The following is a 25,906-nucleotide window of genomic DNA, read 5'->3' on the forward strand; positions in this document are numbered from 1 at the left end:
CTTCTCCTGCTTTAGGCCGCTTGACCTTTGAATCGAATAAGTATGCGGGTGGTCACGTTTTTTACCTTCAAACCCCAGCCAGTGAACCCCAAAGCAGCAAGAACATTCAAAAAGGAAAGCATGAAAATCCTTCGTGAGAACCCAGAAAACCCAGAGTGGAGGCTGTTTTTGAAGAGTGTGTTTATTTCACTTTGGGGGAAAAAATGATGGGTTGATGGTTTCGTGGTTAACGTCCTTCTGCTTTCTGACCTTTCTGATGGCTCAGCTCTTTCCATTCAAGTTTGTCAGCAGCTGCAGCCCCGGTGCAGCTGGCCCTGGAGGGTGCAGTTAGGAACAGAATAACCTTTTCTGTGGTTGTGCGTGTGACCACGGGGAGCTGTTGCTTATGTGATCGCAGGTAACTGTGGTGGCCCTCATCTTTGGAATTAGCTTATGTTAGCTAGGCGCACGAGTCACTCGCTCTGTCGCTGACCACCCTTTGATGCTGTGAGATGAGTGGACTTTTGTAATGAGAAAAGTTCAACGGGTACCTTGTCTTTTTTTTAAAATTAGAACTACAGCCAAGCTGTTCAGTGTTGAGGGGTCCCTCACTGTCTTCTCTCCCCACCCCCAACCCTCCCCAAGCAAAACTATAGGGCTAACTTGCTCATCCTGCCCCTGTGCCCTTTTTTAATTGTATTTGTTCAGCATTTATTATGTGTCAGGCACTAAACACTGGGTAGATACAAGCTTATAAGGTTGGGCAGAGTCCCTGTCCCACGTGGGACGTACAGTCTTAATCCCCATTTTACAGTTGAGGGAACTGAGGCCCAGGGAAGTGAAGTGATTTGCCCAAGATCCCACAGCTAACACGTGGCGGAGCCCGGATTAGAACCCAGGTCCCTCTGACTCCAAGGCCTGGGCTCTGTCCACAAGGCCGTGCTGCTTCTGCCTTCTGGGATCGGTAATGAAAATGTCACCATGGAAGGTTTTTCTCTAACAGTCCCAGTGCTGTGGTTCTCAAAAGCAGAGTCTAACAGTAGTAATCATTGTGGTGTTTGTTAAACATTTACCACGTGCTGAGCATTGTACTAAGCTCTGGATAGGTACCGTATAAGCCAATGGGGGCTCTGTACCTGTCCCACACGGGATCTCAGTCTGAGAGAGGGAGAACAGGTTTTTTACCTCCATTTTACAGCTGTGATAACTAGGGCGCGAAAGTGAAGTGACTTGCCCAAGGTCACCCAGCATTATCATTATTATTAGAGAAGCAGTGTGGCTTAGTGGAAAGAGCACGGGCTTGGGATTCAGAGGTCATGGGTTCTAATTCCGGCTCTGCCACTTAACAGCTGTGTGACTTTGGGCAAGTCACTTAACTTCTCTGTGCCTTAGTACCCTCGTGAAAAATGGGGATTGAGACTGTGAGCCCCATGTGGGACAACCTGATTACCTTGTATCTACCCAAGTGCTTAGAATAGTGCTTTGCACATAGTAAGTGCTTAACAAATGCCATCATCATCATCATTACCATTACTGTTATTATTATTATTATTATTATTATTGGAGTTGGTCACCCAGATCTCTGCCCTCAAGGATCTGACAGTCTACAGAAGACAATCAGAGGGTTCACGCTCATTGAGAAGAGTGTTAAGATGGTAGAGAGGGTCCAGAGAATGGTTTCAGATGGTGTTTGATGAGATAGATCAATGGTACTTATTGAGCATTTACTGCATGCAGAGCACTGTACTAAGCACTTGGCAGAGTCCAGTAGAGCAGAGTTGGTAGACAGTTTTCCTGCCCGCAGTTAGCTTAGGTCTAGAGGAGAGCTGAAGGAGCTGGGGTTGTTGAGCCGAGAGAAGAGGAGCCCAGGTCTTGACCTGTCTTGTGGACTTGGAGACATTGAGGATCGTTTGTAGGTCGGTGATACCTTTACCATGAGAAGCAGCTTGGCCTAGTGGGTAGAGTACGATCCTGGGAGTCAGAAGGACCTGGGTTCTAATCCCGGCTTTGCCTCTTATCTACCGAGTGACCTTGGGCAACTCACTTCACTTCTCTGGACCTCAGTTACCACACCTGTAAAATGGAGATTAAGCCTGGGAACCCTATGTGGGACAGGGACTGTGCCCAACCCAATTATCTTGTCTCTACCCCAGCACTTAATACAGTGCCTGGAACATAGTAAGCACTCAACAAATACAATTGTTATTATCATTCAATGGAAACACTTAGCTTTACTCTCTCATTCACAGCATGGAGACAGGCTGGTCATTCCTGATCCTCCTCCAGTTACTCCATCACTTTTTGGGTCATCAGTTACCTGTCTCCATACATCAAGCAGTCAACCAATAGTATTTGAGTGCTTACTATGTACAGAGCACCCTTCTAAATGCTTATTGAACTAATGATTGTGTTATCTGTTAAGCACTTACTATAGCCAAATACTGTGCCAAGCACTGGAGTAGATAAAGGGTAATCCAGGCCTACTTGGGGCTCACAATCTAAGTCAGAGGGAGAATAGGTATTGGATCCCCATTTTGTCTGATGAGGGAACCAGGACCCAGAGAAACGAATATGACTTGCCCAAGGTCATATTACAGGAATGAGGTGGAGTCAGAGTTAGAACCCAGGACCTCTGACTCCCAGCCAGGGGCTCTTTCCACCAGTTCACACTGCTTCTCCGGTGAACCACCCTAGTACAAACTGGCCAGGTTGTACCTGTAATGACCCTTTCGAAAGTCAGCGGCGTTTATTGCGTTCTTACAATGTGCAGAACACTGCACTGACCAGACCGGAGGCCCAGTGGCCTAGAGTGGATTGTCTTGTGGGTCAAAGCTAGTCGGACAGGTGCCAGCTTGGCTTGAACTGAGTCAGAAAGGAAGCGTTGTGGACAGACGCCTCGACAGGTGATGAGCAAGAGTGAGGGTGTGATTCTGCCCGACGGGCCAGGGAGCCCCCAAGCTGGAGGTGAGGAAAGAGAAAATGGGGGCTTTCTAGCCCGTGAACTCTCAGCCTTGTCCCCTCACAGGACTTATTCCAGGGTGCGCCCCCATTTCCTCTCACCCCCGTGCTCTTAGTGAAATACCGGCTCCTCTCTGTCAAACTCGCTTTCTTCTCATCTCCTTGTGCTGCCCCAGATATTGTGAAGTCGTCATCGTTTTCTTCCGTTTTTCAGTGGCTTTAGCGGCCCAGTGTTTTTCTCGGAAGTTTAGTCCGTGTCCGCTTTCCCTATGTAAGGCCTCTTTCCCCCATGGCTCCGGCCACCCCTCATTTCTGAAAACTTGGTATTTCCTGCTGGTGAAATGGGCAGCGATCAGGCACTTAAATTCATTCATTCAATCATATTTATTGAGTGCTTACTGTGTGCAGAGCACTGTACTAAGCGCTTAAATCGAAACTTGCCTTTGACCTGCCCTCCTAGGAAACGGTCATGGCGGTTGATGACCCGTCTTCCAAGTGTGGCGCTCCCTCCGACTCTGCGCCTTCTCGCAACTGTAGTTTTAAAGTTGTTTTTTTCCCCAGTTTAGGCATCTGGCAGAACTCTGACCACCTGACGGCCCCGAGGCCCTGTTGGCTCCCGCCAAGGCCGACCCCAAGCCTCCAGCTGTGGCCAGTTCTTGTCCACATTTTGGGGCCCTCACCCAGCTGCTGGTGCTCTGCTCTGCTCTGCTCGGTCAGGACCGTCGACCCGCCATCGGCGGAAGCTTCATTCTGAACCGTCACTTCCTCCCTGTGGGGGAGGCCTCCCGGCCAGGAAATGGGTCAGCTTGGCAGGGCTCAGTTCTGTAGTGTCACACTGGAGCATCAGTCAACGGGGCCGGGTGGGAGGCATTCACTGTGTGAAATTTACTTCTCTTTTACTGCCGAGCGTAAAACCAAGGAAACTGATGTGTTCTCTTGACCTGCACCCTTGAGGAAATTTCTCTTAGCTCCTTTGGCGTTGACTTTAGCCCAGAACCCAGCAGCGTGGCATATTCTCTGAGCGGCAGGTACAGGCAGGCCGCCCACTTGGCTAGGGCCAGGAGAGAGCGAGGAAGGGATTATGGGACCGACTGGACGCTGGTTGATTCTGTCAGCTCTGCTCCAGTGGCCAGGCTCTCCAGAGTCAGGGCAATGCAGGCTGCCGCCATCCATCCGCCTCCACATCAACCTTGTTATCATCCGTTTTTAAAGCATTCATTCAGCTCTCCCCCTCCTAAATTATCTTGCTGATTTCCTACTTCAGCCCAGCGGGCACACTGCAGTCCCCTCCATGTACAAGAGACCACCGCTCTCCCCCCTTCAAAGACTTAAAATAGCATCTCCTCCAAGAGGCCTTCCCCAACTAAGCCCCATTTCCCCTTACCCCCTCTCCCTTCCGTGTCACCTGTGTACTTGGAATGGTACCTTTTAAGCTCTCGATATTCACCCCACCTTCAGCCCCGTGGCACTTATTTACATAACTGTAACTTCTTTCAATTGTATTTGAAGAAGCAGCGTGGCTCAGTGGAAAGAGCACGGGTTTTGAAGTCAGAGGTCGTGGGTTCAAATTCCAGCTCTGCCAATTGTCAGCTGTGTGACTTTGGGCAAGTCACTTAACTTCTCTGTGCCTCAGTTACCTCATCTGTAAAATGGGAATTAAGACTGTGAGCCCCCTGTGGGACAACCTGATCACCTTGTAACCTCCCCAGCGCTTAGAACAGTGCTTTGCACATAGTAAGTGCTTAATAAATGCCATTATTATTATTATTATTATTGTTGAGCGCTTACTGTGTGCAGAGCACTGTACTAAGCATTTGGGAGAGTACAATATGATAGACACACTCCCTACCCACGACAAGCTTAGAGAGAGAGAGAGAGAGAGAGAGAGAGAGTGTGTGTGTGTGTGTGTGTATGTGTGTATCTGTCTCCCTCTGAAGACTTTTTGTGAGCAATATCTAATAACTCAGTTGCCCTGTACTCTCCCAAACGTTCAGTACAGTGCTCTGCACACAGTAAGAGCTCAGTAAATACTATAGTTTGTTTATTGGCTTTGCACAAAGGCACCCTCTTGATAAAAGCCATTGATAGCAGTCAACAGGGATTCTCTTGCTTATGTTCTTGTAACTGATAGACCACTGTTCTACCTCTTTTCATTGCTCTCCTGGAGTCCTTCCCAAATTGATGTCTAATTATCAATCCGTGCTATTTTTTAACACTTACTGTACGCAGAGCATTGTACTTGGCACTTGAGAGAGTCATCTCCCACCTTAAATCCCCCAGCTGCCATTTTAGCACTTCAGAGCTACCCCAGCACTTGGAAACTCTCTTCCCGCCCCTCTCCCTCCCTTCCAGCAGTTAATGGCTAGCTCTGTATTCTCTGATTTTAGTTGTTGTTTTTTTAAGTGCTATTTGTTAAGCGCTTACTCTGTGTTGAGCACTGTTCTTATCCTTGGGATATTAGGCTTGGACACAGTCCCACATGGGGCTCACAAAGTAGGAGGGAGAACAGGTATTGTTCCCAGTTGAGGCCTCCTACTTGCAATTTCTGTTAGTGTGTTTCTCTGCTGCTTGATTGCAAGCTCCTTGAACTCAGTGGGGATCCTGTTAACTATATTGTATTTGCCCAAGGGCTTAGTACAGAGTAGGCACTCAAATACTATTGCTTGAGTTTGGTGGTCTCTCTTAAAGACTGAACCTCTTTGGTTCCCAGGTTTTCGACTACTGCTCCCCCGCCCCCCTGGTTGCTGAGTTTCCCTTGTTTTGCAGAATGGTTGGCCCCCTCAGTGGGCTCTGAACCTTTCTGGGAGTTGCTGCCACAAGCAATCAGTGGTATTTATTGAGAGATGACTGTGTGCAGAGCACAGTATTAAACGCTTTGTTTTTTATGGTATATGCTGAGCACTTACTATTTGCCCGGCACTGCACTAAGCGCTGGGGTAATTATAAGCTAAATAGGTTGGACACAGTCCATGTCCCACAGGAGGCTCACAGACTTAATCCCCATTTTACAGATGAGGTAACTGAGGCCCAGAGAAGTGAATTGACTGGCCCAGGGTCACCCAGCAGACCAGTGTTGGAGCCGGGATTTTAGCCCAGGTCTTCCTGACTCCCAGCCCTGGGCTCTGCCCACTAGGGAATGCCCTTGGGAGAGTACAACAGAACTGGCAGACACCTTCCCTGCCCATAATGAGCTAAGGAACTCCCTTTTTGTCCTCCAGAGCCCTGGTCCTTAGGGTAGAAGTCAAGCCCCCCATTTCTTTTTTTGTCTCCCCCTTTTTCTCTTGGGGCTGGAGAAATGGGGGAGAAGCTGTCGCTTGCTTAGGAGAGAGAGAGAGTGTTTTGGGTGGGGATAGTCCTGCGTCCAGCACAAGGAAGCCTCTACTACCTAATGGCTGTTTGTGCCATCCTGTCCTCGGTGGGCAGCTGGCCAGTTCAAGCTCTAACCCCAGTGAGCTTCCTTCCTGGAGGGTGAGCTCCCCATTTTCCCCTCTAGGGAAATGGGTTGGTGCTGGGGGGTTGGGGACCAGAGGCATCCGGAAAATACAGCTCCATTCACCAGATATTCTGAGTTTTGAAAGTGGTTTTGCAGGAAGAGCCGGAGGATTGTATAAAGGAGTATTGTTGTTTGACCTAGCCCTGTTCATCTATCCTCAGATTGAAGGTGGGCCCTTTAAGGAGGCAGTATTCAAAATAGGTGGGAGGCCGTGGGAGAGGAAGAGGTAGAAGGTGGGAGGCAGGAGGACCGATGAATTGGGTTGTAGGCAAGTAGATTTATTTGTAGATTTATTTTCTGGGGGGAAACTTGCTAAGACGGCCTTATGTCGCATTCCATTATTGGAAGCTCTTGTGCTGTGCTTAGGTTAAGCCCATGATTATGCTCCCTGGAAAGGGCGTGGAGCCCGTTTACAAGCTTGTGTGTGCGCGGATGCCCCTGGTGTTTTATCGTGGTTTCGTGGAATGTCACATTGGACTTCTCTGTCGCCCTTGCTGTGTCTTCTGTGCCTTCCAAAACCCCCCTCAGGAGTATCAGGCTCCAGAGGTAAAGCTTATTCTTCTAGAAGTCCCACCAGTTATGTGGACTGGTAGGAGCAGAACTGTAGAGGGGAGCAGTGTTTTTCCAGTCACTTGGAAAGACTCGATTCCTGCGACCCGAAGTGCTCCAGTTTTACAGTTGACGTTAAATGTTCCTAACCGGATTGGCGGAGCCCTTCCCGGGCTCTGTTGGCCAGGCTCACTGCCTTCCAGAAGCTTCCATGTCCCGAAGGCTTTTGGGAAGCGTAGTTCCAAGGAAGGGTAATTGGCAATAGACTTTCTACTTTGGTTGTTTTTGGGAGAATTCTACCTGCCATAAGGGCCTGAAAATGTACACACAACCTAAGGTCCAGCAACAGCAAGTTGAAGAGGTTTGGAAGCTGGGCAGTTGATTTCCCATGCTCCACTCTGGACAGTTACTAAGAGCCCCTTGCTTGTAGCGAAGGCCTTGACTTTCTCATTTGCTGTGAAGTAGACTTCCCTCCCTTTTTTCCCTTTTCACCAATCTTAGCCCAGTTTTCTCAAGTGAGTAAAAAAAGCCTTGTTCTTTTGCCTAGTTCCCCAAATGTATTCGGTGACTGAAGTCCCTTTTAGCTCCCTGAAATGAAGAATCCCAGATTAGAGAAGCAGCATGGCCTAGTGAAAGAGCCCGGATCTGGGTCCTGATCCCGGCTCTACCACTTGCCAGCTTTGTGACTTTGGGCAAATCATTTAACTTCTCTGTGCCTCAGTTCTCTCATCTGCAGAATGGAGATTCAATACCTGTTGTCTCTCCTACTTGGACTGTGAGCTCCACGGGGGACCTAACGATCTTGTATCTACCCCAGCGCTTAAAACAGTGCCCGACACATAGTACGTGCTTAATGAGTACCGCAGTTGTTGTTTTTTAATGGTATTTAAGTACTTACTATGTATCAAACACTGTTGTAAGTGCTGGGATAAGTACCAGTTTTTAGGTTGGACACAGTCCCTGTAGCAAACGGGGCAGTTGGTCTAGGAGGGAAAACAAGATATCCCCATTTTACAGTGCTTTGCACACAGTAAGCGCTCAATAAATACGATTGAATGAAAGCAGTTGAAGAAACTGGGGCACAGAAAACCTAAGTGCTTTGTCCAAGGTCACACAGCATGAAATTGGCAGAGCTAGGATTAGAACCTGGGTCCTCTTGACTCCTAGGCCCCACTCTCTCTCCGCTAGGCCACCTTGCTTCTCAGAGGAAAAGAACAAGATGTATAGAAATGTTGTTGTGGGCAGATACCCAATAATGATAATAATAATAATTACAGGGATGATTTGAACAGCATACTGTAACTATGTCAGTGGAGGGCAGTTCATCAAGGGGGTTGGAAGTGAGCAAATCTCTAGACTGCCAGCTCGTTGTGGGTAGGGAATGTGTCTTGTTTTATTGTACTCTCCTAAGCGCTTAAATATGGTTCTCTGCACACAGTAAGTGCCCAGTAAATACAATTGATTGACTCTTTTGGCATACCGTACCATACAGCAGTAGCATGAATTGAACAGCCACTTACTGTGTGCAGACCACGGCCTGGAGGCACCCGAGGAGTAAGGTCACAACCCCCTGCCCTGATAATAATAATAATAATAATAGTATTTGTTAAGCACTTACTATGTGCCAAGCACTGTTCTGAGCACTAGGGTAGATATAGATGGAGAAGCAGCGTGGCTCAGTGAAAAGAGCACGGGCTTGGGAGTCAGAGGTCATGGGTTCTAATCCCGGCTCCACCACTTATCAGCTGTGTGATTTTGGGCAAGTCACTTAACTTCTCTGGACTAGTAGTTACCTCATCTGTAAAATGGGGATGAAGACTGTGAGTCCTATGTGGGACAACCTGATTACCTTGTATCTCCCCCAGTGCTTAGAACAGTGCTTGGCACATAGTAAGCCCTTAACAAATACTAAAATTATTATTATTATAAGGTAATCAGGTTGGCTGACTGTCGTAATCCCCATTTTACAGATGAGGGACGTGAGGCACAGAGAACTGAAGTGACTTGCCCCAAGGTCACACAGCAGACTTGAACTTAAACTCCGAAGGAGACATAAGGAGACACTTGGGCAAACATGCTGAGGGTCCAAGTCCCATACACAGGGACAGAAGCAGACCAGACCCTTCCCTGGCAGGGCTGAGGTGGTGGATGGGGTTGTGTGACCCAGGAGGTGGAGAGCTAGTTTGGGGAAGGCCCCCTGGAGAAGGTGGTTCTATGGGATGGATAATAATAATTATTATTATTGTGGTATTTAAGTACTTCTTATGTGCCAAGCACTATTTTAAGCACTGGGGTAGGTATATGCTGATCAGGGTGGACACAGTCCTAGTCCCACATGGGACTCACGCTCTTCGTCCCCATTTCACTGATGAGGTAACTGAGGCCCAGAGAAGCGAAGTGACTTGCTCAAGGTCACCCAGCAGCCAAGTGGCAGAGCCGGGATCAGAACCCAGGCCCTTCAGACTCTCAGGCCTGGGCTGTCTTCACTAGATCCCGCTGCTCCTCCATGGATGTGGAAGTGGGGAGAGAACCTTCCATTCAGGGGGTGAAGAGTGAGCTGTAACAGGGTCGGAGTCAGGAGAACAGGGCACAGGGCGGCTGCGGCCATTCTCCTCCCAACCACCACCTTGGCCCTCTGGCACTCTGAGCTGATTCCTCCCTTTAAGCCCACCTTAGTTCCCCCACCTACCTTTTGGTTCTCACTTTCTTTTAAGATGAAAAAAAATGTGGTGTTGCTCCTCGAGGGCAGGGATCCCGTCTTTCATTGCTAGTGTACCCTCTCCATCCAACTGCTCCGTCAACACAACACTGCTGACTAAGAGAAGAGTTCGAGCTGGAGCGTAGTGGGAAAGGAGTGGATAGGGAAGAGAGCCTGAAGGCCGTCTGCTAGGAATTTCTGCTATGGGAAAGGAGTGGGGGGAGTGTGTTGGTGGGTAGGGGAGTTTAAGAAGGTGACCTGCACACCTGAATGGGAAAGACTGAAGAGGGGCAGGACTATCTATGTTGTATGCATTTGTATCTGTGACTATATATGTCTCTATATGTTGCCAACATATGTGCTCTGTGTGCTCTGCACACAGTAAGCGCTCAAATATGATTGAATGAATGACTACAGGGCAGGGAGAGCAGTAAGGGGCTTATCGATCACAGTGACTCAGCCCAAGGTGGTAATAATGATAATGATGGCATCTGTTAAGCGCTTACTGTGTGCAAAGCACTGTTCTAAGTGCTGGGGAAGTTACAAGGTGATCAGGTTGTCCCACGGGGGTGCTCACAGTCTTAATCCCCATTTTACAGATGAGGTAACAGGCACAGAGAAGTTAGGTAAATTGCCCAGTCACACAGATGACAGTTGGCGGAGCTGGGATTTGAACCCGTAACCTCTGACTCCAAAGCCCGGGCTCTTTCTACTGAGCCATGCGCTGCTTCTCATCACGCCATGATGAGACCGGTGAGGAAACATGGGGGCCGATAGATGTGATAGAGGAAAGGGCAGCAGGATTTGGAGACACTCAAAGCAAGGGAGGGAAAAGAGAGATTAATCAGAACCAAGGCCGACAGGTATCCATGGGGAGAGGAGAGAGGGATGATTGCTTAGTAATAATAATCGTGGTATTTGTTATGCACTTACTATGTACTAAGCACTGTACGAAGCATAGGGGTGGGTACAGTTAAATCCGGTTGGACACATTCCTTGTCCCGCATGGGGCTAACAGTCTTAATCCCCATTTTACAGATGAGGTGACTTGCCCAAGGCTACACAGCAGAGAAGTGGCAGAGCCAGGATTAGAATCCATGACCTTGTGACTCTCAGGCCTGTGCTCTATTCACTACACAAAACAGTCTGTTTAGGAGAGGTGAGGATTCTGTTTTTGCCATATTGAGTTTCCCCAACTGGTAGAGGAGGAGGAAACAGGTGATTGTCAAGCTGGTGAAAGGACAGGTCAGGAGAAAAGTGGAGTTGACCAGTCACCCCCAGGGCCAAACCGGGTGGAAGGTGAAACCATGTTAGTGGATGCTGGGGGACAGGAGGGAGAGGTGGTCTGTTTATTTGTTGCTTGCAGAAGTTATGTTTTATAAACACCAAAAAGCAACGTGGCCTAGTGGAAAGAGCCCAGGTCTGGGCGTCTGAGGACCTGGGTTCTAATCCCAGTTCCACCAGCTTGGACAAGTCATTTCTCTGTGCCTCAGTTATCTGCGAAATGAGGATTTAAGACTACGGGACCCCCTGTGAGAGGACTGTGCCCAACCTGGTTATCTCATATCTGCTCCAACACTTACTACAGTGCCTGGCATAGAGTAAGTGCTTAACAAATACCATTTTAAAAAAACAAACCTCATTTCATATGTGTAAACTCCTGGAGGACAGACCGAGTTTAACAAACGATTGTATTGTGGGTGGAGTGCTGTACTGAGTGCTTGGGAGCATATAGTGGAAAATGAATATACATTATCCCTGCCCTGTTTTGGGCTCTTCAAGGAATCTGTCAGTTTTCCGTAACTCTCAGCTGGTGCGTGTTTCCTTGAGAAAGAGAAGTGTTAAGTATCTGTTGAAACAGCAGTGGTGTTTATTTTGGCAAAATAGTTTCTGTCCTGCACATGTGTTTACATAACATTGCCCACCTCCCTAAATTGGACTCAGGGCAGGGAGCACATGGAATATTGCAGTAAATTCCACCTCAGCACCAACAGAGGAAATGGGGCATTCCGGAGCGCAAAAGTCAGTGCAGTGAGAGCTCCCATACAAATAAAGAAAACCTGATGAAGTTTGGATGTGTCTGATAGAATTGTGGAAAATTGGTCAATGGTGGAAGAGTCCAAGTTTGAGTTGGGTCGTACCCCAGCTCTCCCAGGACACGAAGTGGGGTGTGTTGGCAGGTGGGGAGGGTTGGCTTTCTCCCAGAATCCCCCTCTTCTTGAGCAAAACTTGCTCTGTTTGCTAGCTCTCCCCTATTCCGCCACCCGAGCGAACTCTTCCGACCCCATGGGGTGTCGTAGCTAAACTGGCTGGTGTGGTGAGATGACTGTCCCTGAATTATTCCCCAAGAGCATTGCGGCTAGAACGCGTGGTGAATGAGAGGGCTTCACTTTGCGATACCAGATTGCAGGTCTCCTTTGAAATGTGTCTTCTGAGGGAGTCACTGGCAGTTCAGCAAGGTATAATAAATCTCCAGAGATAAATGGCTGTCAACTGCTCTCTTCCCCACCGCCCCCCCTCTTTCTTTCTTCCTCTCTTTCTTTCTCCCCCCCCCCCCCCCCCCCGCCACTTCCTAATTGTGGGTTCCACGATACCCAGTGCTTCCCCTCCTTCCCCTCTAGACTGTAAACTTCTTGTGGGCAGGGAACATGTCCACCATCTCTGTTCTATGTACGTTCCCAAGTGCCTAGTACAGTGCTTTGCACACAGTAAGCACTCAGTAAATACAATTTGATTCTTCCTCCTCCTCCGGTTTCTTGGCCATATTTCATTCTGGTATTCCAGTTGGGAATATTCCACTGGTTCCTCACTGCACTTAAACTAGCACTAAATTACTCTACGAATAGCACCATGACTCTCCTACCATTCCTTTTTTTTTTTTTTTTTTTTGGTAGAAAAAGGTAGCTGGTTCCTTCATGGGGTGGTTTGAATATATTTTGAGTTCTGGAAGTTGGAAAGAATGAAGTCATGACCGGAGGATGATTCCAGGGCCCCTCCCGCCCTCTGGAGACAGTGTCATCTGAGCTGAGTCTCTCCGCGTTCGTTGACTGGAGCCTCGTTTGGTGCCAGGGTTCTGCCGTCCGTCTAATGGCGGCCAGACGGAGAAACCACTTTTCCACTTACCCTCTGTTGCACCCTGCTGGAAGCCTAAACTGTGGGTCCCTGCACGAACTCTCTTCCAGACTACATGCTACTGTATCTGACCTGATGGGCAGAAGCAGTGGGGCCCAGTGGACAGAGCACAGACCCGGGAATCAGAGGGCCCAGGTTCTCTACCTGGCTCCGCCAGAGGTCTTCCGTGTGACTGTAGGCAAGTTGCTTCACTTCTGTGCCTGATAGGTCATCTGTAAAATGGGGATTAAATCCTATTCCCTCCTACTTAGACTCTGAGCCCCACATGGAGCAGGGTCTGTGTCCAGCCTGATTATCTTGTATCCACCCCCACTGCTTAAAACAGTGCTTGACACTTAGTGTCAATTATTACCCCTATTATGATCTTGTACCTATCTCAGTTCTTAATACAGCGCTTGGCAGCAAGCAGCTAAGCACTTGACAGATCCCTCCATCATTGTTATTACCTTAATTTTCTTTAATTCCCCAAAGCACTCACGAATTACTTATCCTTTCTTTCTTTTTTTTTTTTGTTTTTGTTTTTGCCCTCACAGTTTCCTCTTTAAGTAGAGAAAAGCAGGACTTATTAATGCCCATTTTACAGACCAGGAAACGGAGGCCCAGGGTGGTTTGGGGACTCTGCCAAAAGTTGCCCAACTGGGAAGCGGGAGAGCCTGGGGCCAGAACTCGGGTCTTCCCCTCCCTCCCATCCACCCACCATACCCGTGCTACCTGGAGAGGGACCGGTGCCGAAGCCAGCCTGTGCCAAAGGACCCATGCCCAGTGCCTTGCGGGAGTGGGCCCTTCCCAATCAATCAATCAATCAATCAATCGCATTTATTGAGCGCATACTATGTGCAGAGCACTGTACTAAGCGCTTGGGAAGTACAAATTGGCAACACAATTTGTTGCCAAAAGAATTCCCACTTTGTACTGACTCCTAAACACATTTGCTGGCACCCCGACACCCCCGCCGGCCCCAGTGGCTTACTCCTCCCCATTGCCGTGAATGATGGGGCAGCCCAGGGATGGGGCAGGGCCTCGAATTTTCCCTGTTTGTTGAAGCTAGTCACGGGACCAAATTAGGTCTGTGGCTTTCTTTCCATTTTTGTTCCAGTTTTGGCTCTCTGAACAATAAGGCCCGGCGAGCCAGAGAAATGGGTAATCCCTGTTAGAGACACATTGGTGGGGCCTGTTCCCCCTGGACCTGTCTTCTGGTCCCAGAGAAGACTGGAATCAAAAGAGCCCAAAGCATCTTTCCTCTCTGCAGTGTGTTGCCAGAGTTTTTCTAGGTGGATCTGGGCTGGGGCATTATGTAACTCTTCAAGATTTCACATAGCCTGGTTATGTAACCCTGCTAGCGTGAGGCTAAAACTTTAACAATGAACTCCTTATTGGAAAGCGGAAAAATGAAAACTCTGAAGCAAATGTCTTTTAGAGTTTATCCACAAAAGCCTAGCTATTTCCAACATTGTTACCCTTCTTGGTCAGCAGTTAACATTAGCTGTATTTAATTAAGAACTAAGCAGCGCCAGTTGGTTGAGTGGGAAAAAGTTCTTGTTCTTCTTCTTGTTGAGAACTGTCTTGATTCAGATTCCAGCTCGCGCCTTCGAGTCGGTTGCCGGTGCCACCGGCGCTCTCTGCGCACTGTTGTGGCTCGCTCGCACTCCCGGACCCCGGGGAGCCGGACGTCGGTGGTCTGTCAGGAGGCGGGTGGGGCCGTTGTGTGGGAGAAGTCCTCCAAGCCACCAATTTTAATTCCAAATCAACCAGACTAACCATCTCCTATTTTGAAGCCTGGTTGACGGATATAGTGGCTGCCGTGGGTCGGGTGACCTTGAAAGTTATCGATTAACACTCTCTGGTGGCAAATAGAATCGTTCTTGTAGGTGGACAGGCCGAGACTCAGACTTGTGACCTGCGCAAGGTCACATGAACAAATGGGGAAACCTGGAACTGTTTTCTTCATCAAAATCCTGGGCTCAATCCAGTGATGCATGTTTAATCTCCAAACACTCTTTTCACTTAACCAAGCTAAAGACAAGGAACTATTGTATTGCGTATTAACCAAAGCTTGCACGATGCAGAATGTTTTTTTAAAAAAATGATTCGTGCTCCAAGGGGTAAAATCACCAGGAAATTGGTGGTCCGTGGCCTTTTTATTTTGAGCTGGGGCCCGGACCAACCCAGCCAGGCCCCTCAGACAATCAATCAGTGGTATTTATCGAGCACTGATTGTGTTCAGAGCACTGCCTAAGCACTCGGGAGAGCACAGGACTCGAGGGACCCCCCTGCCCGGGTGGCTAGCAGAGACTGCTGAGTGTCTTTGTTCCTGGAGTCGTGGCAGCCTCACAGCTTTGTTCTGGGGAACACGGGCCACCTGTAGCTGGGTCTCTTCCTTCTACTGTGTAGTGGACTAGTACAACTCTTTTGAATTGTACCCTCCCAAGTGCTTAGTAGGGTGCCCTGCCCACAGCGCTCGATAAATACCACTCATTGACAATAGTCATACTTTTTTGACATGCTTTTCCCCGGCTGGTATTTTGTTGACAGAATCAAAACCATCAATCTCTACCCCTCTGTCACTCACGTCCTTCCCGGCCGCCTCAAGAGGAGAGCTCCCACCTGCTCTCGAAACCTCCCCATCCCTCCCTGCACCCCTGACCCTATCCCTCCGCACCTTAGGTAGGCCCTCGCGTCCGCTCTTCTCCCCTCCCTGACCTCTGTCTTCAGCCACTTGCTCTCCGTGGCTACTTCCCCTCTGCTTTCCACCCTGTCCAGGGTTCCCCACTCCTAAAAACCTTGTCCCCATTCTCCCCAACACCCCCCACCCCCCAGCTGTTGCCCCATGTTCCTGCCATCACCATTGCTACCCAGGACCCTGGACTCCACTTCCTTTCACCTCCAGCTCCTTGGCCTTGAGCGTGCTTTCCAAGATCAGCGATGACCTCCTCTTCCTTGCCAAGACTAACACACCCTACTTTGCCCTAATCCTTTGTGTCTTTGTTTTTTTTTTTTTTAATTGGTTAAGCACTAACTAGGAACCAAGCTCAAAATAATCGGGTTGGACCCAGTCCTTGTCCCACATGGGGCTCACGGTGTAAGTGGGGGGAGGAGTAGGGTTTGATCCCCATTGTACAGATGAGGTACCTGAGGATCAGAGAAGTGAAGTGACTTGTCCAAGGTCACACAGCAGGCACATGGTGGCCCCGGGATTAGAACCTAGGTCCTGTGACTCCCAGGCTGGAATCTTTCCATCAGGCCACACTGCTTTCTACTCCGCCACACCGTGCGCCACCTCCTTCTCCTCGAAACGCTATCCAACCTCAGTTTCTCTGACAGTGCCCTCTCTTGGTTCCCCTCCCACCTCCCTGGCAGCTGCTCCTCTTCCTTTCTTGCCGGCTCTTCCTTTGCCCTCATCCCCAACGAAATCACGAGCTAGAGTTGGGCAGGCCTGGCGAGTACTTAAACATGGGCGAGAAGGAGCCATTGGGGCGATTGGTCAAGTCAGAGAGGAAGTGGATCAGGATGGGAGCAGGGGGGATGATTTATGAAACACGGAGGGGCCTGGGAGGTCTGAGCTCCCCAGGGGGACGTCTCTGGGCAAAGAATAGAACTTTCCTCGTCCTTCCACAGGGTTGGGTAGCGTGTGGTTTATGGTGTGTGAAGCGTTGGGGTCACGTGGCTTTCCACAGCCATTTATGATTCTTGGCCAAGCCCAAGGGGAAAACGGGCACCGGAGCCATACTCTCTTTATGTAAAAACGGACTTTGGTCCTCTGAAGCGTGCAGGCTTCTTTTTTTTTTTTAAGAAACAAAGTAGAGAAAATCAAGATTTTGTGTCTACCTGAGGGGGTTTCCAATTGTCCTATTATGCCTCGTGAAATCTATGGCTGCCGGTTTCTTGGGAAACGTACAGAGACATTCCTTCACCTCAAAGATAATTGCTCGCTATTATTCCACTTCAAAAAGGGAAATTGCCCAGGCTGTTTGGAGTATGGTAAGGGATTGATTAGTCTCTGCAGTGTAGTCCAGCCTGCTCTGATGATCTCAACTCTTCTAAGTGTTGAACACAACCTGCCGGGATAACCGGTGAAAGGATCTTAACGCTAGCGGGGGCAGAACTTCCACAAGTCCAGGACTCCCCCGAAAGTGAAATCAAGTGTCACGATTCAGGTGGATTGTCGACTCGGTTGTTTTCTGACCAGAATTTCTCCGAGACTATTAACTAGGTTGCGACCTGGGTTAAAGCATAATTGGCTGAAATATCATCGTGCTCTTTATAGTAGAGCAAATGAAATTTCCATAAATAACTTTGGCCTGGACAGAGGCTTTTTGCATTTGTACCATTGCCAGTGTGTCAGAATCTTTTTTTTTTCTATATTTAGGGAATTACTTCAGCACCAACTACTGAACCTGCATTAGCTGGTGACGTGAGACCTCAGAAGCCTTTATTTAGTCTGTGGCCGGTGAAAAGACGAGCTGGGGAGGCTTTCATGGTGCTGTTCCGATTTCCAGTTGATTTGGAATTGCTTTCCTCTTTCCCTGCTGGGTGGTTGATTCTATGGGAAACGTACTACTTGGGGTCTGAATTTTCAACAGAGCTGCTTGGGTTGCAGAAAACTCACCTCACACAACTCAAAATTTTTTTTGTGGGGGAATATTTTTATTCACTGGGGTTAGTTTGTTCTAGAAAGGGTACACGGGAAGCAGCATGGCCTAGTGAAAAGAGCTCAGGCCTGGGGGTCAGAGGACCTGAGTTCTGATTCCGGCTCTGACGCCTGCCTGTTGTGTGACCGTGGGCAAGTCAGTTCCCTTCCCTGTGCCTCACTTACCTTATCTGTAAAATGGGGATTAAGACCGTGAATCTCGTGTGGGATGTGAACCGTGTCCAACCCAATTAGCTTATATCTACACCAGCTTTCAGTACAGTGTCTGGCACATAGGGCTTAACAAATTCCTTTAAAAAAAGTTCGGGGGGGGACGAGGCGGGGAAGAACTGTAATCCAGGTGGGTCGGTCCTGGAATAGGACCCCAGTGTCTCCTCTGGCTCATCCCCTCCACCCTTCCCATGGTCTTGAGCCCGGGAGTTGGGCTAAAATCTCCTTGCCTTTGGGTTCGGAGCGCGGAGCTGATGGGTGGGCAGGGGAAGAGAGAGACAGACGCATTTGGCAACCCTCCTGAACCCACCCTCATCAGTGGCGTTTACCGAGGGCCTGCTGTATACGGAGCCTTTTACTCAGCTCTTGGGAGAGTTCAGTAGTATTTGCAGGGACAAAGCTCTGACCCCAAGAAGCTTACAGTGAAGCAGGAGAGACAAACGCTGAGCCCAGTGTAAACAGAGGAGGAAGGAAGTGAGAGGGGAAAACAGTGTACGTAAGATAGGAGTGCAAAGCCTGTGGGAGGTGGTGAGTATGCAGCAGGGGCTTGGGGGAGTTGGGGGACCGCGGGGGGGGGACGGCGGGGGGGGGGGGGGGGACCGGGCTAGGCGGAGCTTCAGGCAGAGGGTAAGGTGGGATCACGAAGTCGACGGAGGGAGAGACGAGATGGAGGCCCAGGGTGAAGGAGGATGGCTGGAGAGGAACGAGGGGTTGTGTGCAGGGGTCACTTGAAACATTTAGGATTCCCAGTTGCCGTTAGGCCCAGAGCAGCCCTTTTGAAGCCAGAAAGCTCTGTTCTGTTTGAATAATGCCACTTTGGGTGAAAATCTGAGAAAAGCCCCAAATGATGCCTTTGGAAAAACCTTGGAACTCTCTGTTAAAAACGGGTTACGAAGCCTTCTGAATAGTTATCTAGTTCGTTTTTATCCGCTTCCTTTTTTTATTTTCAGTCCACTCCTGGCCAGCCACCAAGTGGGAAAACTTTTCAGCTTGGATGAGTCCCAGCCCCGTAATGCGCAGTACAGAATATAAATAGAACATTTTTCTACATGTCTAATTTGCTGGCCAGTGAGCTTTTGAGACTATTGTGAAATTCAAGCTTGGCCGCAGTCGGATTAGCCCGAGAGAGTCAAAACGAAGCGAGGCACACCAGGTTTGGAGAGAGAGAAGGCAGTGCCCCCAGGATCGCTCTGGCACGTGCTTTTCTTACCCGACCTGGGTGGTGATGGTGATGGGGGTGATAATAATTAAGGTAGTTGAGTGCGTGGCCTAGTGGCTAGATCCTGGGTGATGGGTTCTAGTGCCGGCTCTGTTGGTGGTCTGCTTTGTGACCTTGGGCAAGTTACTTCACTTCTCTGGACCTCGGTTACCTCATCTGGAAAATGGGGATTGACACTGTGAGCCCCACGTGGGACAGAGACGGTGTCCAACCCAATTTGCTTGTATCTACCCCAGTGCTTAGCACAGTGCCTGGCAGAGAGAACGCACTTAACAAATACCATAATTACTATTCTCTATGTCTTGCACTGTTCTAAGAGCTGGAGTAGATATGGTATATGCAGTGTGGACACGGTCCCTGTCCCTCATGGGGCTCGTAGTTCCAGTAGGAGGGAAAACAGGTACTGAATCCCCATTTCACAGCGGAGGAAACAGGCCCACTGAAGTGACTCAACCAAGGTCATACGGCAGGCCAGTGGCGGAGCCGGGATTAGATTCCAGGTCCTCTGACTCCCAGGCTCGGGCTATTTTCCAGTGGCCCAAGATGGATGTCTCCCCTTTCTAGACTGTGAGCCTGTTGTTGGGTAGGGACCATCTCTATATGTTGCCGATTTGTACTTCCCAGGCACTTAGGTGCTCTGCACACAGTAAGCGCTCAGTAAATACAATTGAGTGAATGAATGAATGACTCGACAGGCGAATTAGGGGACTTCTATCCCACAACAGTAGTCTGTTCTAGTAGAACACGTCGGAATCAGCAGAGTTGGTATGAGGGGGGAGAAAAAGATGATGCGCATCGTGTACTCCTCCCAACTTCTGCTTCAGCCTCACAGCACAGTACTTGGTGTGTTCTTTGTGTTTTTGCAACTCTAATACAGTAAAGAGAAAAAAAGTCACAAAGGGGTGAAGCATTTTCCTACTGGCAGATATGAGAATTTTGGGTCTTTTGGGATGTTATTTAAACACCATGTGTCCAGCACTGTTCTAGGAGCTGGACTAGATACTTGTCTGTCAGGTAGGACACAGTTCCTGTCCCACATGGGGCTCAAAATCTTAAGTTTGAGAGAGGAGGGTTTAACCCCCATTTTACAGATGAGGTAACTGAGGCCCAGGGAAGTTAGGTGACTTGCCCACGGTCACACAGCGAGCAATCCCGGCTTCTCCACTTGTCTGCTGTGTGGCCTTGGGGAAGTCACTTCACTTCTCTGGGCCTCAGTTACCTCATCTGTAAAATGGGGATTAAGACTGTGAGCCCTAAGCGGGGCGGGGTCTGTGTCCAACCCAATTTGCTTGTATCCACTCCAGTGCCTAGCACATAGTAAGCGCTTACCAAATACCACAATTGTTAACTGGCTGGGTCAGAATTAGAACCCACATCCCCTGACTCCCAGGCCCTTGCTCGTCCCACTAGGCCATGCAGCTTCTCAGCTTGGGCATTTAGTGGAAAAGTGAGTGGCGGTGGTAACTTTGACCCTTCCGCCCAACCCACTAACTTCCATCAAATGGCTGGCTTCCTCGAGCACCAAGTTTTTCAAGAACTGGGGCTCCCTGGATCCGACGGATAACCGGGAACTTGGTTTGGGAGCGACCCGGACCACGCCAGCCCTTCTGGGTGACCAGAGCCCAGTTAGGCTTTCCGCTCCTGCTGGGGCCGAGAACCAGGGCGTCCGGTGGAGATCGGGCCGGGCTGGAGCGCCAGCTCTCTGAGGTCGACTTCCCCTCGGCCGTATCAGAGCGACGGAGCCGGAGACAGGGTCAGGTCAGTGGGTCCCTTCGCTTTTTGGGACGCCCCTGGCCCGGCCTGCCGATGGTTGGCTTCAGAACCAGCCACCCGCCCCCAGCCGCACAGACAGCAGTTTTGACGGAAACCAAGTGGTTCTTATCCCACAGCGGCCGGCTGACCTGTTGACCTCCCGGCTGATGAAAGCCCTAGGTCTCGGGGCACGTACCATTCGCCGGGGTGTGTGGTTTCGGTTGGCCCGTGGCAGGCCTTCACTGCCCCATTTGAAACTCAGAGAGCCGTGTGAAGGGTTGTTATTATTGCATCACTGCTATTACTGTAGCCTTGTGGTGAGCTCTAGGGAACTGCCATCCCGGAGAGAGGCCTTTGGATCCCTTGGAAGTGGGAAGTTTTTCCATGACTACTGCATGTTTCCCAAACCTCTCTTTATAAATGTCCTGGGCCGAGGCATTTGGAACTAAGCTGATTACCTGGTAGTTCTTTCCGCCCAAATCTCCCTCATTTTCCTAGGGAAGGGTTTTGGCTCCTGTATCATCATACTGTTTTTATAGCAGGAACTCGTGTACCCTATAATGGCAGCCCCCCCAACTCACACACACATTGCCGGGTCTTCTCCACAGTGACTTAAGAATGACTAACTTCTGGTTCCCCGTATTCATAGAAACCAAGTTTGTCATAAAGTCTCCTAGCTCATCTCACGGTGGTTTTCATTGTGTCCGTGAATGGTGGCAAAATAGGTGACTCAGCGGGCACTTCCCAGAAAGGGGGCATCCAAGTGTTAACCTAGTGACCTGGTCCGGTCTCTGGGGTCTTGTAAATGTTACCATCCCGGTCGCGCGGGGATCATCCCAACTCAAAATACAGTGTGCACTGGGTAATGGAAACTTCTTTCAGCACACTCAGCTCTGCTGTGGTCCGTGTTCCTGGTACATGTTTGGAGGAGATGGAGGAGTTTGTGTATTTATTAAAGTGCTTCCTGTGTGCAGAGCACTGAGCTAGGCATTGGGAAAGAATACATTGGTAGGAATTAGACCCGGGCCCTGTCCTTGCGGGAGGCTCACAGTCTGACAAGATTTATATTCATATCTAATTTATAGTAATGTCTGTCTCCCCCTCTAGACCACTGTGGGCAGGGAACATGTCTGTTGTTATATTGTCCTCTTCCAAGCACTTAGTTTAGTGCCTTGCACCCAGTAAGTGCTCAATAAATGCGATTGAATGAACGAATGAAGGAAGGAAAAATGCCGTTCAGGGATGTCCGCCCGGAAAACAAGGGCCTGTCGGGCTGGATTGCCGTAGAGAAGCATCGTGGCCTAGTGGAAAGAGTGCAGACCTGGGAGCCTGTGGACCTGGGTTCTAATCTTGGCTCCTCCCCTTGTCTGCCAGATGACCCTGGTGAAGTCCCCTCTCTGGGTCTCAGTTCCCTCATCTGAAGGGTTAAGACTGTGAGCCCCATGTGGGACACGGACTGTGTCTTTTGTCTACAGTTCTATAGTGCCTGGCACATAGTAAGCGCTTAACAAATACCCTTTAAAGAAAAAAGAGGCGGGGGTGCGGTGGGTGCCATCTGGACTCTAACTTGAGTTGTCTGGGATGTGAGGTTGCAGTATTCCTCTCCTTCCCCTCCCCCTGCTCCCCTTACCATGGCGGAAGAACCGGCTGTAGATTCTCAGTCTCAGCAGGGCTGTTCTTGGAACCTAATTTTGAGTTAGGTCTCCTCCATATAATCCCTTAAACCCGTACTGTCTCCTGAAGAGGGTTAATTTACCACCCTCCAGTCGGGGGTTATTAAACGTGAGTCAGGCTCCACAAGGGAATTAGGGTAGAGAAAACCTTTCAAGGAACAGAGTGATAGAATTCTAGGGAAATCTGAACTGGCCAAAAGTGGGAAAGCCTAATAAGCCCCCTGCTCCAGGCAAAGAGACTAGGGAGAGATGAAGAGTCCTTTCCTGTGGGATGACGTGACTTGCCAAAAGTGGGAAAGCCTAATAAGCCCCCCGCTCCAGGCAAAGAGACTAGGGAGAGATGAAGAGTCGTTTCCTGTGGGATGACCAGCTCTTTTGGGTGCCGAACTGGGCTGTCAGGCGGGCAGAGGAAACCTTTGAGTGGCATCGCAAAACAGTCTGTTAATTAGAATGGTGTGTTGGTTGTGCCCAGAGTTTAAGGCCCGGTGAGAGCCCTGGGCCACAGGATGTAAGGTCTCCAGAGGTCCTGTTGGACCCAATACCCAATCCGGGCTTTTGACCCATCTTGTGAAACAGCCTGGTAAAGGCCCTGCTCCCCATGTTCGCCTCTCAACTCTCTGGAGGTCCGGGAGATGGGATGCTTTTCTGGGCATTAGGTGGCCCTCCCCCCGCTGGGCCCAGCCACCAGATAAGTCCCCAGAGCTTTTCAGATTACCTGGCCGTTTTAGTGTTTCTAAGTCACCCCTGTCTCTCACTTCCCCCAGCTCCACTCCATCTCATTAATTAATTAATTAATAATGGCATTTGTTAAGCGCTTACTATGTGCAAAGCACTGTTCTAAGCGCTGGGGGGATACAAGGTGATCAGGTTGTCCTGCGTGGGGCTCACAGTCATCATCCCCATTTTACAGATGAGGTAACTGAGGCTCCGAGAAGTTAAGTGATTTGCCCAAGGTCACACAGCAGATATGTGGCGGAGCCAGGATTCAAACCCATGACCTCTGACTCCAAAGCCCGTGCTCTTGCTCCTCTTATCTCCCTCAATCAACCCCCACCGTTCCCTCTTCTTTCCCATTGGCGTCCCGTGGGAATGTTGACTTTGGAGGAAACCAGGAAAGGGGGAACCAGACGCTCCCTTGAATTCCTCTTTGATTCCTCCTTCCCCAATCTGTTGTGTGTATTGAGCACTTACCATGTGCAGAGCACTGTAGTAAGTGCTTGGGAGAGTACAATATAACCAACACACTCCCTTCCCACAACAGCCTTACCATCTAGAAGGGGAGACAGACATTACTATAAATGAATAAAATTATAGATATGGACATAAGTGCTGTGGGGCCTGGAGGGGAAGTTGAATAAAGGGACCAAGTCAGGGTGACATGGAAAGGAGTGGAAGAAAAGGAAAAGAGGGCTTAGTCAGGGAAGGCCTCTTGGAGGAGACCTGTCTACAACAAGACTTTGAAGCGGGGAAGAGCAGTCGTCTGCCGGTTATGAAGAGGAAGGGCGTTTCAGGCCAGAGGCTGGGTGGGGCAAGAGCACAGAGGTCATGGGTTTTAATTCTGGCTCTGCCGCTGTGTGAACTTGGACAAGTCACTTCGCTCCTCTGGACCTCAGTGACCTCATCTGTCAAGTGGGGATTGAGACCTTGAGTCCCATGTGGGACAGGGACTGTGTTCAACTTGATTTTCTTCTGTCCACCCCACTGCTTAGTACAGTGCCTGGCACATAGTAAGTGCCTAACAAATGCCATAATTATTACCCTCGCTCCCAAGTGTTCCATTGTCAATGCTGCCGGTCCGGGCCTGTCCCACTCTGGGCCCGAGGACCCTGTGCTTGGGTCTGGCCTGTGCTGCTGGGTCTTGGGCGGCGCGGCACGGGTACTCTCGTACCCAGAATCCCGTTCCCGAAGACTCCGCGCTCAGGAACATCTGCAGCCGGGAGCTCATGTAGCTGCATGGATGCCCTCGTCCCCGGAGTCCGGTTCCCTCCGAGGCTCAGCAGGCGGCGGGCTGCCAGAGGCCCGCTTTTGGCCGGTGACCGCAACTCAGGGCTGATGTCATGCTGTTGTGCCGGGAACCGCCTTCCCGGTTTCCGGCTCGCAAGCGAGAGTCGGAAGGGGCCTGGAGGAGAGCCCTCGGGGAGACGGGGGCAGGGCCGGACATGCGGGTCCCCAAACCGTGCCGTTTCCAGGAGCTGCCAGAGCGGCGGGCTCTCGGTGGGAGGTTGGCACCGCTGAGCTGCAAGGTCATCTCTGTGTGTCTTGTCTTCCAGATTCCAGAGCCACCATGGGTGCATTCTTGGACAAGCCCAAGACGGAGAAGCACAATGCCCACGGCGCCGGCAACGGCCTGCGCTATGGGCTGAGCAGCATGCAGGGCTGGCGGGTGGAGATGGAGGACGCTCACACGGCCGTGGTGGGCATCCCCCACGGCTTGGACCACTGGTCGTTCTTCGCCGTCTATGACGGCCACGCCGGCTCCCGGGTGGCCAACTACTGCTCGGCCCACCTGCTGGAGCACATCACGGACAATGCGGACTTCCGGGCGGCCGAGAAGCCGGGCTCGGCCCTGGAGCCGTCCGTGGAGAATGTCAAGAGCGGCATCCGGACTGGCTTTTTGAAGATCGACGAGTACATGCGCAACTTTGCCGACCTGCGGAACGGGATGGACCGGAGCGGCTCCACGGCCGTGGCCGTCCTCATCTCCCCCGAGCATGTCTACTTCATCAACTGTGGCGACTCGCGGGCCGTCCTGGTGCGGAGCGGGCGGGTCTGCTTCTCCACCCAGGACCACAAGCCCTGCAACCCGCGGGAGAAGGAGCGGATCCAGAACGCGGGGGGGGAGCGTCATGATCCAGCGCGTGAACGGCTCGCTGGCCGTGTCGCGGGCCCTGGGGGACTACGACTACAAGTGTGTGGATGGCAAGGGCCCCACGGAGCAGCTGGTGTCCCCCGAGCCCGAGGTGTGCGAGGTCCCGCGGGCCGAGGAGGACGAGTTCGTCGTCCTGGCCTGCGACGGCATCTGGGACGTCATGAGCAACGAGGAGCTCTGCGAGTTTGTCAGGTCTCGGCTCCAAGTGACGGACGACCTGGAGAAGGTGTGCGACTGGGTGGTGGACACTTGTTTACATAAGGTGGGTTGCTCTGCCTCCTCCTCTTCCTCCTCTTCTTTCTTCACTTCTCCCTCGGGGATTGGGGTGGGGGTCTTGGTTTGGCTTTGGTTTTTTTTTCCCCTGCGGTCAAGACCCTTGAGAAATCTGTTGTTTTCGTTTGGGCCCTGGACATCGAAATCCCCAGGCACCGAGCAGTCCTTTCGAGGAGAACCGAGGCGGGCTTCAAGTAGAGGGCCGCTCCACTCTCTAATGCCACTACATGCCCTCCGGGGCTCTGGTGGCCAGAGGTGCTGATCCAGCACAGGCCTTTGGTGCTTCCCCTCTCCCCGTTAGGCAGGCAGGTCGAGTGCTTTCGAGGTACACAGTCAAGGGCATAGGTGGCTTGGAGCAAAGGCGGGACAGGGGAGGTGCGGGCGTAGCCTTTTCAGGGAGATATGATTTTAGAAGGGTTTTGAAGGCTGGTCTTTCGGCTATAAAGGGGAGGG

General features: G+C 50.5%; 1 protein-coding gene across 1 annotated transcript in view; it reads left to right on the top strand.

The window, feature by feature from the left end:
- PPM1B (protein phosphatase, Mg2+/Mn2+ dependent 1B) overlaps nucleotides 1-25,906 on the top strand; it is a 56,207-nt gene that overhangs the window by 12,064 nt on the left and 18,237 nt on the right. The window contains 2 exon segments of the mRNA XM_038751111.1: nucleotides 24,582-25,144; nucleotides 25,146-25,442. Of these exon segments, the coding sequence (XP_038607039.1) occupies nucleotides 24,596-25,144; nucleotides 25,146-25,442 (846 nt within the window). The 5' untranslated portion in view covers nucleotides 24,582-24,595.

This window comes from Tachyglossus aculeatus, chromosome 9 (assembly GCF_015852505.1).
Source record: "Tachyglossus aculeatus isolate mTacAcu1 chromosome 9, mTacAcu1.pri, whole genome shotgun sequence".
NCBI lineage: Eukaryota > Metazoa > Chordata > Mammalia > Monotremata > Tachyglossidae > Tachyglossus > Tachyglossus aculeatus.